The sequence below is a fragment of the Borostomias antarcticus genome (assembly GCF_949987555.1).
Source record: "Borostomias antarcticus genome assembly, chromosome: 7".
Classification (NCBI taxonomy): Eukaryota; Metazoa; Chordata; class Actinopteri; order Stomiiformes; family Stomiidae; genus Borostomias; species Borostomias antarcticus.
The window spans coordinates 5243562-5261906 of record NC_140240.1 but is presented as its reverse complement, the minus strand read 5'-3'; the positions used below and the strand labels follow the sequence as shown (position 1 = coordinate 5261906).

General features: G+C 43.3%; 1 protein-coding gene across 2 annotated transcripts; it reads right to left on the bottom strand.

Annotated features, from left to right (window-relative positions):
- Positions 1–3260: 3260 nt before the first annotated feature.
- Positions 3261–18152, bottom strand: LOC311310944 (CXXC-type zinc finger protein 1-like). 2 transcript variants are annotated; one of them, XM_084440539.1, is made up of 17 exons: positions 18043–18152; positions 16837–17258; positions 16206–16337; positions 14778–14901; positions 9224–9339; positions 8985–9085; positions 8678–8814; positions 8238–8393; positions 7724–7867; positions 7435–7542; positions 6383–6555; positions 6004–6211; positions 5740–5850; positions 4468–4517; positions 4274–4370; positions 3986–4138; positions 3261–3886 (listed from the first exon to the last, which is right to left on the bottom strand). In XM_084440539.1, exons 2-17 carry the CDS (start codon positions 17166–17168, stop codon positions 3740–3742), a joined length of 2289 nt encoding a protein of 762 aa, XP_084296665.1. In that variant the 5' UTR covers positions 17169–17258; positions 18043–18152; the 3' UTR covers positions 3261–3739. The 2 variants fall into 2 exon arrangements, with proteins under 2 accessions (XP_084296665.1, XP_084296666.1); XM_084440540.1 differs by lacking the exons at positions 14778–14901; positions 16206–16337; positions 16837–17258; positions 18043–18152 and adding an exon at positions 9850–9976.
- Positions 18153–18345: the final 193 nt, after the last annotated feature.

Genomic DNA, 18345 nt, shown 5'->3' with positions numbered 1-18345 from the left:
ATCGGTGAATAACCCGGACCTTCTAGTTCACGCGCGACTGCGGCGGGTTTTCGCTGAAGCGGGAGGCGAGCAGAACGAACCCGTGGTCCAGGGCAGGGGCGAGCAGAACGAACCCGTGGTCCAGGGCAGGGGCGAGCAGAACGAACCCGTGGTCCAGGGCAGGGGCGAGCAGAACGAACCCGTGGTCCAGGGCAGGGGCGAGCAGAGCGAACCCGTGGTCCAGGGCAGGGGCGAGCAGAACGAACCCGTGGTCCAGGGCAGGGGCGAGCAGAACGAACCCGTGGTCCAGGGCAGGGGCGAGCAGAACGAACCAGTGGTCCAGGGCAGGGGCGAGCAGAACGAACCCGTGGTCCAGGGCAGGGACGAGCAGAACGAACCAGGGGTCCAGGGCAGGGGCGAGCAGAACGAACCCGTGGTCCAGGGCAGGGGCGAGCAGAACGAACCCGTGGTCCAGGGCAGGGGCGAGCAGAACGAACCAGTGGTCCAGGGCAGGAGGCGAGCAGAACGAACCCGTGGTCCAGGGCAGGGGCGAGGGTCTGGAATGGGAGCAGGGGGCGAGCAGAACGAACCCGTGGTCCAGGGCAGGGGCCAGCAGAACGAACCAGTGGTCCAGGGCAGGGGCGAGGGTCTGGAATGGGAGCAGGAGGCGAGCAGAACGAACCCGTGGTCCAGGGCAGGGGCGAGGGTCTGGAATGGGAGCAGGGGGCGAGCAGAACGAACCCGTGGTCCAGGGCAGGGGCGAGGGTCTGGAATGGGAGCAGAGGGCGAGCAGAATGAACCCGTGGTCCAGGGCAGGGGCGAGGGTCTGGAATGGGAGCAGGGGGCGAGCAGAACGAACCAGTGGTCCAGGGCAGGGGCGAGGGTCCGGAATGGGAGCAGGGGGCGAGCAGAACGAACCCGTGGTCCAGGGCAGGGCGAGGGTCTGGAATGGGAGCAGGGGGCGAGCAGAACGAACCAGTGGTCCAGGGCAGGGGCGAGGGGCTGGAATGGGAGCAGGGGGCGAGCAGAGCGGACCAGGGGTCTGGGGCAGGTGGACCCGGCCAGAACCATAACAGTTGCCCCTGATATAAACATAGACGACCCTGTAAAAATCAGGCCAGGTCCAGCCTGGCTTATGTGCATGGCTGGCTTGTTTCTGTTCAGGACTGGTCGAACAGAAGCTAGTCACGCCACTGAAATAGCTGTGAATTGAAATGACATGAAATAATGTCTAATAAATTAATTTAGGTATTGTCACCTGGACACATCAGTTCCAATGCTTCCAATTCTAATCTAGCACAATAAGAGCAGGATAGCCAGTTAGCTCATGAGCTCACAACAACTAGCAGCAGCTTCGATAACATTAAAGGATAAGTACACTGAATTTCATGTTTAGCCCTATTCCTGGCTTCCCTGGCATGTATCTGACTAGTACAGGTTAAAATAATGTTTTGTGCAGTACAGAGTTCTGTGTCAATAACGTTGGCGCGCTCGCCCTGGCTTGTTGCTAGCTATGGGAACAACGGAACCAGAATGATAGATGTTTTAGAAGCTGCATTCTCAGTGCCCCGCCCACCGCCTTTACATGTATATACTTGGGTCACGCTGGATTTTACATTTCTTCTACAGGCCTCCGAATTACACCAAAGTTATCTTGGTGAGTCAAACGTCTTATAATATGCCGTAAATAAGGTCCAGGTTGTCAAAAACAAACACTCTCCTTTAATGCACTGAACAACAACAGACCGATATCCAACCTCCCATTCGTTGGTAAGATGCTTGAAAAGAAATAGCCTACAAATAAACCCCCTTTTCTCAAAGAAAACAATATCCTGGAGGAACTTCAATCAGGCTTAAGCTAACACAGCACTGAAACTGCTAAAATAACTACTAAAATAATCAGCGGCTAGACTAAACTGATGCAAATAAGGTCTCAATTCTTGTCCTATTAGAATTGCAGCGTTTGATACGATTGACCATGATATCCTAATCAATCATCTTGAAAGGCTGGTTGGTCTTTCTGACTGGTTCAGAACATACATCAAAGGGAGAAAGTTCTACATCAGGCTTGGAGATTGTGTCTGAGAAACATGACCCCCGCTTTAGCAATAAATGGATGAGCAATAACTTCTTAAAGTCGTACAGAAATGAAAAAAGCATTCTGTCACATTTTGGTTCATATAATTGGTCATAGTGTTCACCTATTCAACGATGTATGCCCAAAAAATTTACAAAATTCTACTTTTGTTGTAATCTTATATCCAAGTATATAATTTCTTACTTCCTTGAAAACGGTAGGTCACGTGCAATTACGACAACAGGTACCTTAGATTTTAGGCCAATAATCTCACGACATCCATCCATCAATCAACGCTATCCTTCTATCGAATCTGTCTAAAGTTCTTAAAACCTGTCCATTTGTCAATGTTCCAATAAAATTTTCCCTCATAGCTTGTTTGTGTCGGAAATACGTCAAACTACGGAAGTTAGATAGATAGATAGACAGATAGATAAATCTTTATTTTTGTGTCACTCCTTAACAGACATTTCCATCACATTAGTACAAAAGTGCAATAATAAAAAGTTAAGGACCACTCACAATGAGTTGTGAGACACAATATAATAACAAATCAAAATAGAATAGAGCATACATTATAGTACTACACACATACAACGATAACAATTGAGAATACAATACAGTATACGGACATACAAAATATAGTATAAAGGAGAATGAGGACTAAATGAATAGAGAGGAATAGAAATGGGTCAGTTTATAGACCAGTACTCATGAAAGCTACTCTTCTTTTTAGGATGAGATTCCCGTCTCAGAAAAGCACATTCATCATAGTTTTTCAACGCATTTACATACTGTATGCCCCATTGACTTCCATTGTAGCCCAGTGAGAACCTGCATAAAAACTGCAGCTAGCTCAATACTGGAACGATCAGTGAAATTATGATCTCTGTTTCAGGTTCATGTTAGACAGACAACAAATAGGGCTAAATGTCCAAAATAGCACACTACCCTTAAAGGTTGTTGGCGTCCTTTGCTTTGATGCTTTCGCCCCAGTACACCACAGCATAGAAGATGGTGCTTATAAATAATCTTGGAGTACCATCCGGTCAACACAGGAAAAGGTCATGATCAAGTTGCAGCAAAACACGAAACCTGACCATTTTTCAACAAAGGGGTTTTATTCTCTACTTCTACAGACTACAAATAAAACCAAGCTTATTATCAACTACTAAATGGATGAATGTAAAACATACATGGATAACTGACTGCTAACATCAAAATGAAAGAGAACAATAAATGATTATACAGAAAATCGAAATAACAAAGGGTAGGTTTTGCAAGTGGTTTGCTTAGAAGAGTGAAACTAATTATGTAGTTAGCTAAATGTAGACGAGGGCCTAGTCGATCTAGTTATCATCATATAATTTGCAGTACACAATAAGAATTCAACAAAGTGTTTGAATAAACGTTTTGCTACATTTTATCAGGGCTGAATGCACCACTGGTCTCTTGACATGCAAATGTCACTTGTTGACACACTCCTGCAAATCAATTCATTATTATGCAAAGGTAATCAGAGCCCCATACTTTAGAACAGGATCAATGTATAATGAAAATACATAATCCTCTCTTGGCAGGAGAGAGGCCCATGTTGAAACTGTAGGTCACCATGCTACATCTCTATAATTGTCTTCACATAATGTGCAGAAATACAAAGTATTGTGATGCTGAGTTGGCTGGCTATCTCTCCTTGTTGCTGCGGAGATCAGTTGTGAGAGGGTCATGCTGGATGGTTTGGTGCAGCATTAGAGCAAGCAGACCAGCCCTGTTGGTCATTGCAGTCCTGACGTTTCGTTCCTGCTCAAAGAGCTCATCCAGTTTGTACCACTGTCAAACAAAGAACATTTCAGAAATTGAATTATTTTTAGACCTTCACCAATCCTGACTGTCTCATAACAAAACATTTATCTGGAGTATTCCACACACCACTCTGACTCGTTCCAGGTCCACTTCAGCTCTCCTCAGCTTCTCCCAGTTGTAGTGCTTGTTGCACTTCCGTTTGGAAATTCTGCAGTACTCTCCTGTCAGTTCAAAAACATTTTGGACCAGAGGGCAGCCACACACCTCATCCACAGGGACCTAACCAACAACAGCAGTAGAGTCAGATCATCAACCTGACAAATAAAGTTACAGCTTGAACGTATTATTCTGCATGGGTACAAGAAGGCAAATGGAGGCTGGAGAGACTATGACAAATCACGATTTCTCACTGACCTTGGGGTCTCTGGAATGCTCTGGGCACAAGACCTGAAGCCTCTTGCAGTAGGTTTTACTCTGGGGGTTGTACACGTCACAGAAGAGTCTTGTTGCTCTGAAGACAGAAATGGCAAATTTTCTTGGTCAAACCATGAAATAGGCAAGTTGGCAAGATATGTACTGTACACTCTACTAGAGCATGCTTCTCTTACCCTTCGATCCGCGTGGGGTACAGGGAACCAAAAGAAGTCTGGCTCTCGTACTGTCATATAAAAAAAACAAAACAGTAAGACTTAAACAGTAGGCCAGACTCAAGCTTTTTATACACAATGTGATAGAGCAGGGGTGGCCAACCAGTCAGAGACTAAGAGCCTCAAAAATTACTGTGGTACCACCCAGAGCCACACCATATATACCAGCGTTTCTCAACCTTTAGGCTGGACTGGGCTGGGTTAGGCTGGACTGGGCTGGGCTGGGCTGGGTTAGGCTGGACTGAACTGGGCTGGGTTAGGCTGGACTGGGCTGGGTTAGGCTGGACTGGACTGGGTTAGGCTGGACTGGACTGGGCTGGGTTAGGCTGGACTGGGCTGGGCTGGGTTAGGCTGGACTGAACTGGGCTGGGTTAGGCTGGACTGGGCTGGGTTAGGCTGGGCTGGACTGGACTGGGCTGGGTTAGGTTGGACTGGGCTGGGTTGGGCTGGACTAGACTGGGCTGGAGATTTGAGGCTTTGAAATGTCCCAATGATGTCTGGCATATCAGACAGAATGGCTTACCATTACGTTCTATGAAGAAAAAATGACTCTCCCACTCGGGTAAAAAATGTCCTGTGTTCGTCTTCATATTTTCTTTTCGCTGCGCATTTGTTTCCAGCCATTCTTTGGTTGTGTACAGTAGCCTAGGCTACGTTAGCTTTTGTCGTAAAAGAGAATGACCCACGCAAAGCAAATTATTTTGTTTACAATTATTTTGTTACCAAGGTGATTTGCTACCTATATGATTGGTTTGAAGTGGTTCTCACGCGACTTCCTCGCGACCTAGCGAAACGAATCATATGATTTTATGACAAATCTGCAATAAACTAAAATGGGCTGGAAGAAATGCACAGCGAAACTAGAGAGAGAGAGAGAGAGAGAGAGAAACTTTCTTATGGAATTGATTAATTATTTTTTTTAATGAAAGGATGGAAGAGTCGCAAGCCAACTTTTTTAAAATAAATGGATGGAGGAGCCGCACATTGACGGGCAAAGAGCCGCATGCGGCTCGCGAGCCGCGGGTTGGCCACCCCTGTGATAGAGGATCTGCAAACTTGTATTACTAAAAGAATATTAGTGCTCATTTCTGTATGGGTTGTTCTGTATGTCCATCATAGCAAATCACTGAAAATGTCAATAAATAATTCCTCTGAGGAATCATGCATCCCAATGCTTGCTACAGGTTTGAAATTCAGCTTTAGAAAACGAAGACAAAAGTAGCAATAACTCACCTTGGCAAAACATCTCTCCATATGTCTCAGTGCCACCTTTGGGTTGATGGGGTGACTACAAGACACACAGAAAATCTGCAGATCGGTGTCCTCATTATCCCCTTCATTCACCTGCAACACAACACAGAATAAATGTGTTTTCTAATCAAATGTTACACTGCAATGAACTGATACAGGACTCAACATGTTCAAAGACAAAAAAAGAATATGCTAAATATAGACACTCACACACACTCCATCTGCTCAACCCCCACAGAGCCTCACCTCCTCGTCCTGCTGGACCACTTGTTGCTTGGCCTTGGCAATGATGCCCTCCAGCTCATGGAAGCGTCTCTCCATGTCAGTCAGGCAAAGTCGAGCGTTTTGCTGATCCCGCCGGATACGTTCCAGTTGCTTCTTGCCCTGCTCCTCAGCGATGCAGGGACTCTGCTGCCACTGTGGGATACGCTGGGGGAGGATCTCGTAGATCCGGCTTGACAAACACAGCCAGAAACAGTTTATATTAGGTGTCATCAGCTATACTCAAGTTGATATCAAGCACACATTGCAAATTCCTAGTTTAATCACTTGCTACTTATTTGCTAATCTCAGGACACACTCATGTATCTCATATGTTCACCTCATACATGACTAGACATCTTACTTTTCTGCCAGCTTCATTCCACAGTCCTCAGAGCAGTATTTGGAGTTGGCACGTGCTACCTCCACACAGCTGGGCCCAAGGCACTGACGTAGCCCGCCAATATCCCGAGCATCACCTCTGTCGCTGTGTCGCACTTTGTCTTTGTGCTTCTGCTTGTGGCGCCGTGACTCTTTCTAATGGGCATGGAAAAAAGAGATTTAATGTGATGCAGGCTAAAGTGCAAAAACCAACTATGCAGACTTAACACACTGTCAACATTACATTAAAGAAGTAGTAATGGGGAAAATCATGTTTAGCCCTGTTTTAAGGTTACTTATGATCATATACAAAAAGTTGACAAAACTAGCACTTTTGAGAAAGTCTGATAATTGCTCTACCACCGTTTTGGTCATACAATGGATGTGGGTGGGCACCGTGAAAAATCATTCAAAAAAACATGTTAAACTCTCAATTTCAAAGACAAGAAACTCACCGAGGTGTTAGTTGGCGTTCTGACATATAATTCGCCATAAAGTAAGATTCTAGTTAATCTGGAAAGGCTTTTTTAAATATTTAGCAACTATTTAGTCGCAGCACATACGTCTGTAAACGTCCGCAAACTAGGTAGCCTAGCAACATAAACAATAACAATAGCTACCGTAAGTAGTTCCGCTTCCTGAATCCCCTCTGTGGATTGATCTACTGTACACATCTACAACGGTCGCTTCAATACAAGTGAATGGATTTCATAAAATGATCAATAAAACCTTACAGGATTCATACTTTGCGGCGAATTTGATGTCAGAACACCAACTGGACACCAATTACCCCCTCGGTGAGCTTCTTGTCTTTGAAATCGAGAGTTTAACATGTTTTGGAATGATTTTTCAAGGTGCCCACCCACATCCATTGTATGACCTAAACGGTGGTAGAGCAATTATCAACTTTCTCAAAAGTGCTAGTTTTGTCAACTTTTTGATCTGAACCATTGTATATGATCATAAGTAACCTTAAAACAGGGCTAAACATGATTTTCCCTTTACTACTCCTTTATGCCAACTGTATTTGCTTACCTTCTTGTCAAACGTCTTTTCTCGCCTCTTTACATGTTTAACTTTCACAGCTTTCTTTCGCATGACAGGACTAAAAGGAGGGCCGTCATCCTCATCACTGAGCCATGGCTGGGTGGGAAGACAGTGAGGCACAGAGATTGATGAATGCATTCAATATGTACAGTACAGAATGCATACAAAAAGTACATTTTACCATGCACATTAACATGGGGCAAACAAGGTGTGGGGTAATGTGCAGCAGTGCTTGAATAACAAACATTTGTTTTTCAGAAATGTATGCATTTAATACCATGTTGTCATCGTATCCTGCTGCCATATACTGCTGGTAGAGTTCTGCCTCACTGTCATAGTCCTCTGAATATCGCCTCCGCCTGTGATATGAATTCTGCCGCCTTTCACGCAGAGACTCCTCATTCTTAACACAGAGCATTTTCTGCACAAAATAGAGACAGTTAATCAGACATTCCCTAATGCCAGGCTCACACTACGGGATATTTAAAATCCTGACCAATTTCTAAATCAGGTTGCATCACGCTCATAAGGAGAATATTAACAGATGTTCTTCTCACGAATCTCAAACATGCAAACACTACAAGATTTGAAAATAGAGGCTCATCACACACTACTGGATATTATCATGCCCGAGGAAGCAGCAAACCACTGGTCTCGCTTGTAAAGTAGTGATGTAATAATCTAAATATCAAACATGTTTGATATTATCGGGGCGGCCCCAATTTTTGGAGAATTCCCTAACTGTACATCTTTTCTCACATCATGAAGCAGTTTGTCAGGTTTGTACTTACCCTAGCTCGAACCACACACTGCCTAAATCGACACTTCTGCCTTATTTTGTTGGGACCCCCAAACTTTTTCATGTCTTTGCAGAAGTCACACTGGGAGCAGTCTTCAGTCATCCTACATGGTTCACACTCCCCACACATACGAGCTGAATATTTAGCCTGAGTCAGAGACAAAAGTGACAAAGATATTTCCACCATCAGAGTGGGATTAAGATAAAATTATAAAATGTACCTTAATAATCCCCGGGGGGGATTTGGGCGTTTCAGCAGTCAGAATGTACAGCAGAGGTTAGACTAAAGAATACACATAGTAGTAATATACATAATAGAGTACAAAATGGGTTTGTATTCCATGGAGATATTTTTAAAGAGAAAGATCATAGAGGATTCAGACACAAAACTAACTTCAATGCGTATCTAAAATCAGAATAAAAACGACTTACTTTTGATCCACGCCGCCTTTCACTCTTGTAATCTGGTGTGCTGCAGCGTTTGTACTGTTTCTCCACTCTCTCCATCTCAGGCTCCTTTTCACGACTCTTCCTTGGGCGGTACTTTATCTCCAATGAGGGGTTTTTATCTGAACAAATATTTCAGTTACACTTTTCATTACATGTATCATTCAAGGGATGAGACCAAAAGTATTTCACAAAGTAAAGAATCTTTATGTTCACAATCAGAATAAAGGCTGTGTGGTATCTGCTCAGGAATGGGTTGGGATGGAGAACAGGGGGCCATGATTGGTCTCACCTCGGCATGGCCTGCAGTACCACTCCCTGATTGCCTTGGCCATCTTCTCAGTAATGTTGATGCAGTTGCCATGGAACCATTCATTGCAGTTGTCACAGCCACTATTAAAGCACATAACAAATGGGAAGTCCAAGCATTGACAATGATTAACTCATTGTCAATGCCTTCTCAAGGGGAAAAGGCTACTATAAGTCAATCCACATTAAAATGTTGATAATTTAGCTGCTGACCCAACTCACATCATGAAGCAGTTGATGTCGGGATTTTGGCAGACACAGTATAATGGCGCATTCTCCCCCTCCATACTGCTATTTTGCAGCCTTGGCACATGGTCGAAGTCGGACATTTCACTATCCTTAAACCAAAACAATATGGCAAACCAAACGTTAGTCCATATCTAAATTCTGTATATGGTATATGTTAACTTGACACCTGATTCAAGTCAAATTTGTGTACAATCTAGCCTACATTTACAAATACAATCTAACTTTAGCTAGCTAACATTACTTAGCTAGTTAAATTAGCTACGTTACTTAGTCTAGCAAGCGCTGTCCAATCCAGAATACACTTTGTTTACAACCAAATCATTCCACATTTCTGCTGTTTCACAACTTAGAAGACGAGCTAGCAGTAACGTAGCTAACAGTTGTCTAGCTAACACTGTTAACTAGCCATTTAGCTAGCATTATCTCAAGTTAGTGCTAGTGTCAAGCTTGCTAGATGTGTGTAAAAGTTGTTTTAACAGAACTGACAACCATCTAGGTAGCTTCCTAGCGTAAGCCCCAACTACAACCCTAGCTAGCTACTAACATTAGGTAACGTAGCTAATGGGTGCTTTAAAGGGGACCTATTGTGAAAAACTCACTTTTTCAGTGCTTGTGCACATACATTTGGGTCTCTGATGGGCCTAACACACAAACTGTGAAATAAGAAGACCCAGTCAGTTTTTTGTGGGCAGCCAAATTCTGAAAACATGTGATTCAACAAGACGTTCAGAATTGCTTGGGCTTCAGAAGCCCCCCATCTGTAAAAAAAAGTTGAAAAAAAAAGTTAAACCATTCAGACTGAACGTCCTGCTGCATTTGCATTGTTTGAACTTCTGGAGGCACAGAGTAGGGGTGGGGAGCAGCAGCTCATTTGCATTAAAGCTACAGACACAGAAACAACGCGTCCAGAACAGGACTGAAACAGAGGGGTATAGAGGCATGATAGAATGCTTAGAGTGGAATTTTCAGCAAAAATATTCAGACATGTTTGGGGGACCCGAGACCTATATTAAGTTGTCAAAAAGGAGCATAGCCTAATAGGGGGTAATAAGATGGCAAACTAACTAGATTTCTAACCATGTGGTTAAACTTTCTAGAGAGAAGCAGCATCCCCACAAACGCATCTGATTTGGTGTTGCCATTCCAGGATGCCCCTTGCTACAATGTTTCCTTTGCATTCTTTCAGACACATTCTTTCACAGTGAGCCTGAAGGTCAACCAGCACAGCAGCCAGCAATCCTCTACAAGTGCAGGCAGAGGAGGTAACAGCCAGCAAGCCTCAAGTGCAGGCAGAGGAGATGAGGAGGGCTAGATGTAGCAGGAGAAAGGTGGAGGCTGATGACTGGTAGAAAGAGAAGGGGAAGGGAAAGCCTGTCGGCTTTTGAGAAAATGTTCAGGCCATTTTTTTTATTTTTTATTTAGCCTTTATTTAACCAGGAAAAGGTCCCATTGAGATTAAAAATCTCTTTTTCATGAGAGACCTGGCCAAGATAGGCAGCAGTGCAATCCAAACACAGAGTTAGAGACGGAAATATACAACAGAAACACAGAGATGCAACAGTAATACAGTTCACACACGTGACTCGGTGATTTGGCTATATGGCAATACGCTAGTTAAAAACATGAACATACTGTTAACACCACTGCCACTTCCAATGGAGGACAAAGGTGAAATATTTTTCTGCAGCGGAGGCTTTCATAGGCAAAGAGGGCAAGGCTGAGATTCAGAATACACCAGCTAGTGTTTGAGGCTGAAGAGAAGGCTGACGACTCCTGAATCCCTCAAACAGCTCATACACTGTTTGATTTTCAATTTTCTACACATACTAACCTACAGTTATCATTTTACACTCTCCACTGCAAACACTCCACTTGCTCACTACACAAAGTTATTAAAAGTACCTTATGGCTGAATTCTGTCTTCACTTTTTCATGAAGAACAACAGTATGAAGGTTTTATGGTTGTGGTTTCAGACATTGGTATGTCCACAGAATATGATTACATGAGTGTTTACTAGGGGTGTGATGATACACTTATGATACAATACACGATATTGGGTTCACAATATCAATACGATACAATATTATAACGGAACACTTAAGAATAACTATCCCTTATAAATAGTTAGATCATTCACAAACGGTTAGTTAAAGAGTTATTAAAGGAGTAGTAAAGGGAAAATGCATGTTTAGCCCTGTTTTAAGGTTACTTATGATCATATACAATGGTTCAGATCAAAACGTTGACAAAGCTAGCATTTTCGAGAAAGTTGATAATTGCTCTACCACTGTTTTGGTCATACAATGGATGTGGATGGGCATCTTGAAAAATCATTCAAAAACATGTTAAACTCTCGATTTCAAAGACAAGAAGCTCACCAAGGGTGTAATTGGTGTCCGTTGGTGTTCTGACATCAAATTCGCCGCAAAGTATGAATCCTGTAAGGTTTTATTGATCATTTTATGAAATCCATTCAGGGCTAAACATGCATTTTCCCTTCACTAATCCTTTAATGATGTGTTAAATGTTTGTTAATAGTCGGTTAACGATTTACAACTATCCCTTATACATAGTCAATAGATCATCCACAAACTGTTAATTAGTTATTAATGATGTGTTAAATATTTGTTAATAATTGGTTAATGATTTAAAACTAGAACTTCTACATAGTTAATAGATCATGAATAAGCAATTAATTAACTACGTAGTAATGACTTGTTAAGTATTTGATCCATCTACAGTTGGCCCCATCTGGCCTTCAATCAGGGCACCCATCTATCATTATGTAAAGGTTAGTAAATATATTTGATAATTCAAATGTTCATGAGTTATAGACCTTTTTTTGACGTTATTCTAAAGTTGCAACTATTCCTCATTTACCAAAACTAGTGCACAGATGCATGGAGGGAGGGGGGGGACGTATGGATGGGATAGACAGATAAAAGAGAACAATGACAGCTCCATGGTCACTGTGCACGGGTGTTAGTAAATTAGCAATAGTGGAAATTGAGTGGTTTATCAGTAAAAACAGGGCTAAAAGGGAAAAGGTTGTGTATTATATGTGCCATATTGTCAATTTACACATTAAGCAGGAATGTGATATAATATTATGAATGTTGCTTTTAATTGACATATTTGGAACATGCTTTTCTGAGAAATTATCTCTTAAAAGAGCTTTTGGTTTGTGTTCTGAAAAGAGCCTTTGGTGCACGCTACACAACGTTCCACTGCCATGGCACTGCACCCTCCTCACTGAAGAAGGAGCGGTAGGTCTCCCCGAGTTGGAAATCTCTACATGTGGTGTTGTTGGAGCCCATTCTCGGCACATCATGCATCATCATTCAGCTGAAGGATATTCATTGGTGGACTCAGCTCCTTTAATGTCTGGCATCCTTTCCAATGTTTTCATCCGGAGGAAGTTGTGAAAGACAAACGTGGCCTTCACACACCTCAGCTACCTCAGGACTGGTCCCGATAACATGGCAGGGGGTGGAGGGGATTTAAATCTGAACATGGTATTTCATTTCCTTCCTACTCCCAGGCGATGGATGGACATTCAAAAACATTAAGTTTTTGTACTCAAACCATCAAGTCTATATTTATGACGTTGGCAAGTTCAACTCTGCTTTACACACATTGATTCTATGTACTATAGAGCACATGAGGGTAAGTAAAACGTCTCTGAGGCCCTCCTGCAGAATTCCGCAGGGTCCCGCTGTCACTAATTCTTCTGTAGCCCCCAACATCCACTACCCTGAAGAGGTAGTCCACTACCCTGAAGAGGTACAGTAGTGGTGGGCATCAACTACAGCCAGAAGTATAAGTGAATACGTCGACTTGTAGTTGAAGAAGAGGGACCTGGAATTTGCCAGAGTTTGCAGGACCACATGCTTGCCAAGCTATTACACCTAGGAAAGCTCCAACGCTCCCGGAACTGCGCAGCAATGGCCCTCTAGTCCTCCATCTTGGGAACCAGAATGGTCTCCTCCACCAGGGTGGTCTAGATGGCACTCGCAACCTCCCTGACAATACCACACATGGTTGAATGTCCAACACTGTAGCACTCTACTGTTAGTCATGTCTCTCTTATGAAGTATTTAGCCCATGATTACTCTGTATATGTTCTTAGCCAATAGACAAACATTTTCCAGGAGCTTGCTCGATCGCCTCGTTGAGAGAGGTCAGGGAAGATTTTTACAGCTCACTTTTCTGGCCCCCGGGTGAAACTGTTTTCTTTAATTCCCTCTGGAATATGTAGGGGTGGGACCTATGCTGACCCCCCCATTGCTCTCTGTAAAGCGCATTGTGTTGCCTCTGTGTATGAAATGCGCTATACAAATAAAGTTTGATTTGATCATACAGAGGCTACAAGTCAAGTGAAAGAATTACAGCAGGCGTACTGGTAATCAGCAGGCTAGAATTAATAAACAAACCTTACCGTAGGCAGATGGCGAGTCACTCGGCATATGTGATTGCCAACCGCATCGTGTCGGCCTTTGTGATGAGAGGACCCACTGGAGTACTGCTCAAACAGTACACCGGCCAAACGGGGCTCTCGGACAAGTCTGTGGTATTCTCCCCGTTGCCACCTCAGGATGTCGTCGAGGTGGCAATGCATGAACAATAGCTACCCTTGCTACCAAATTAGCATCAATGACATACAAAGCCACTGCTTCAGAGAATTTAATAGAAGAGCTCTGGCAGCTTTCTTGAAAGTCTTTCTTGACATGTTGTGTGTCCCGAGTGGGAAACCATGTGATTGGTTATTTTCGCTATGACGATTGCACCAGAAAAGTACACTCCCAAACATCAGGCACGGCCACTGTCAAGTGTTAATGCAACATGCACGTGTGACTAGGCCTGAGTCAAAGCCCGCAATATACTTGCTTTTAACTATGCGTACGCATCTACCAAACGTCTCCTGCGTGGCTACCGCACGTCTGCTGCGTTCCTTTGGAGCGTCAGCTGCAGTATGTGCAGGTACGCAGAAATTAACACAGCCCAAAATATGCGCTTGACTACACATACGTGTTGCTTAACAGCAAGTATACCGCAGGTGCGTTCTTTGCTGAAGATGATCCGCTCAGTTACACCCAATTTCCCAATTGTACCCAATGTCTGACTCGTAGCTGGCTAAATACTGGTCACCAAAAGCGTCCATGTTATAGTCTTCCCATTGACGGATGACATTGGACTCCCTGATGGCTTTGTTGGACTGTCCTTTATTCCTTCCTCACAGGCAGGACTTATAGGGGCCAGAGAGGAGAGTGTGACCCTGAGGGGACAGACTCTTGTGGTTGGCCTGGCTGACTCTGGAGACTGATCCTAGAGTCAGCCTGTGATGGAGGTCAGGACTGTCTGCACGCTCTCCTCTCTCCATCCAGCTGGACTCAGAGGAAGGAGAGCAGTCCCTCTGTACTTTTGAACACATCATGCGATCCGAAAGACAAATTCAGCATTGTTAGAAGATATTTTGGAGGACGGGAGGTTGGAGGAGATTTTAATCTGAACATTGTATTTCATTACCTGCTTTCTCCCACGCGATGGTTGGTCATTCAAAAACATTCCCGATTTATACTCAAACATGGACAAGTCTATATCCAAGACTTTGGCGAGTTCCACTCTGCTTCTCGCACGTTCATTCTGTGGACTATAGAACACATGAGATTAACACACTCATTAACATGGGTTTAAGATGTCATCTTTGAACTTTATACTGTATCTTAAGTGTATGCTCTATTCAATATAGCACTAGAAAAAGTCCCTAATACAATTGGTCTGCATCCACACAGTGGCATCAAGAGACAGTTAAATGGACAGCACAGCACATTGTGCCTGAGCCGACGGCCCCAGGGTTGCTAATGGCAGCCAAATCCAATATGGCTGCCGCCTGGAACAGGTTTTGACTATAACTTTTGAACCAGATGAGCTAGAAATGCAAACTTGCTGTCTATTTGGAATGTTTGGATGTGTCTGGAACACTAATTTACATATTTTAAATATGGTGTTTTTTTGCCATAACTTTTGACTCTTTTGGCAAGTTTGGTGTCTATTTTATGCTTTTTTAATCATAAATAGGCCTACTATTTACCTCATAAAGTAAATGTTATTGTTACCTCCGCTCCAGCAAAAGCACAGAGTGAGAGGTAATGTTTTCGGTGGCAAGTTTATTGGTTTATTACTTCGCCCCAGTGACAACGCAGGGCAAGAGGTAATGTTTTCGGTGGCGTGTGTTGGTTGGGTTATTTGTTAGCAGGATTACGCAAAAACTACCAGACCAATTTTCATGAAACCCGGTGGAGGAGTGTAGCATGGGCCAACTGAGAACCCATTAAATTTTGGAGCGGATCTGAATCACGGGGTGCCGGTCCACAAGGCAACCAAAAACCCAGCAATTCACCTCCATTCATTTTTAGGGGACTAACGCTTAAGAGCAAAAAATTGAAGCGGCTATATGGGAAGGTCACAGACACAGTTTGGATTGACATAAAGCTCTCGACCTAACAAACGTAGCAATACCAAACATATGATGCTTACACACACGTGCACAGAGCCATGAAATGTATTCATGGGCAGAGGTCTGTGCTCTCCGAGCACCATTTCTAGTTATTTTCTATTTTTTATTTCTTAATGGAGAGCGGAAAGTCCACAATCCTAAATGATAATTTTATTGAGATAGGTGGAAAGCTGAGGTATACAGAGAAGAGGGTAGAACAAGGTGAAAGTGTGCCAGCACTGTAGGTAGAACCTCAACTGCAAAGGGGCACGTACTGTAGGCCAAGATTTTTGAGAAGTTACAGACAAAGTTATCCTCTCACAAAGCAAGCATGTCTTCAAGAAAAAAGGCATAACATGGATGTGCTGTCCATTCTACTGTCGAAAGATTAGCCGTTGGGTAGGTGTAACTGCCCTTGGCCTAAATGAAGTATATATGAAGTGTGATTTTTTTTTTACCTCATATAATAAACATCTTCCTGGCCCACACTGGTACCTGAACGACGAACAACCACTTTCCTTTTCCACCCCTCTCCAAGTATGGACCAGTTCTCCCATCCCTTTTCAGGGTGTCGTATTTTCCTTTGACACCTGCAAGGAATAAATTATGGGGTGATAAATTGGGATGGACAGAACATTTGTAAACCCCCACAGTTTATAGTCTTGCTCTAATCTGTCAGGAGGATGGATGTTATTAACGCAGTGTCTTGGCATCACCATGCCACTATTCACTTAAAGGTAGATTTGACCATTCTTAAAAGGGCATTTGGGTATTGTGCTCAATATGGCTTGCAATCTTATATGGTTAACATAATTCACACATGGTATAAGGGTTTTTGGTTCAATATTTAGAATTAGCTCAACTTCCTACTGACACTGCATGATAAGAACTAAATTAAATATCTGCTCTACAAAAGATCAACCCTAGACAGGTATAAAAATAATAAATAAATAAAAACACAAAGAAAAAGAAACAATGTCCTACTCCGTATCAATTTACGATGCCATAGTACCATGCTGCATGCCCACATTAATATCAGGCAGGCAAATATGCAAAGGCACTGAAAATGTCCAAAATCAGTCAACATACATGAAGCTGGTCCTTTTGTTGTTCCTTTCACTGTCTGCTACACTACCACTCCTTTTGCTCTCTCCTGCCAGGCTCTCTTTCTCTGCCTCTCTTCTGCCATTACTGGAGACGTTCAGTTCATCATGCTGATCACTGTCCTCCTCCAGGGGCTCTTCAACAGCTCTCTCCAAATCTCTTTCCGATTCCATGGGGATCCAGAGGGGTGATGTGCCATCATCCTGAGTATCAAGGCGATCTAAGGGAGCCAAGGCTTCAAGTGGAAATGTAAACTCAGAGGTCTTCCTCTCTACAAGTTCATCCATTTGTTTGCTCCCCTCTCCATTTTCCTCCATTTATTCCTCCTCAAGCTCTTGTTTAGTGGAGTTTTCCAGCAGTCCTTCCAGCAGTCCACTCTTCCAAGATCACTTAATGTAACCCATGGCCTGTACATGGAGGAGTATTCACAGGTTAGTTTACACTTAACATCTGTATTAAATGTTAAGGTGTGGGTTAGTTGCCTTGGCTACTTGGCCCGTTACACTCCGTTGACATCAACAAGGTGGAGTGGGCGGATTAAAGGTCTGGAACCAGGCTAGCTGGACCGCTTGCGGTTATGAATTTACAATTTGGTAGCTAGAACCACAACAAAAACGTGTGAGTAACGTTAGGTTACATCCTAAAAATACAATTTGCTTTAATCAAATGTAGACAGACGGGTTGCTTTATTCAAATGTAGACAGACCTGTTCGGCATTTAGTTTCAACGTTGAATCTTGCTAGTTAAGAGCAAGCGTTTAGCTAACGCTAGCCATGTAGGCTACTGGCTTGTAAAATACTCCCACTCAACATAACGTTAACGGCTTGATATTAATAAGAAAAATCAACATGGAGTTCTAGCTAACATTTAGAGTTACAATGTTTAAAGTTAGCGGATGTTTCTTAGCTAGTGAATTTTGTCCAACCTGACTTTGAACGTAACGGCGTTCGCTAAATTAGTCAAGAGAACTAGACTACTAGTCGCTAGAAATCATAAGTGCATCTCCTTTCTAAACAAGCGTCTAAGAGCGAAACCAGTACTTAAGAAAATGTGGGGGGAAATATAGCTAGCGTAGCCAATGCTAGCCTTGGACAAGTAAGCCAGATTCTAAATGTGTCGTTTCCTTGAGTAAATTTAGCGATAGCTACATATTTGTAACGAAACAGGGAAGTGACAAGTAGCTGGGACTACCTCCAAAGCGACTGGGAATCTAAAAGCGGCGCTTCAGTTAAAAGTTGCTGCAGCATGGATGTAAACATGTAAACTAACAAAAAGTTAGTGCTGCAGCAGTCAGATCTCATTCCGGAAGACATCAGTGAATAACCCGGACCTTCTACTCGACTGAGCGGGCAGCCTAGGTTCTATTAATAGGCTCCATGGCTCTAACGAATTTTCATCTCAAGCGTAGCCAACTATGGCTCCTCTACACAGTTGTTAGTAATATATGATGAATGCATACAGGTGAATTGGCTCCTTGTCAATCCGGTTTTATCA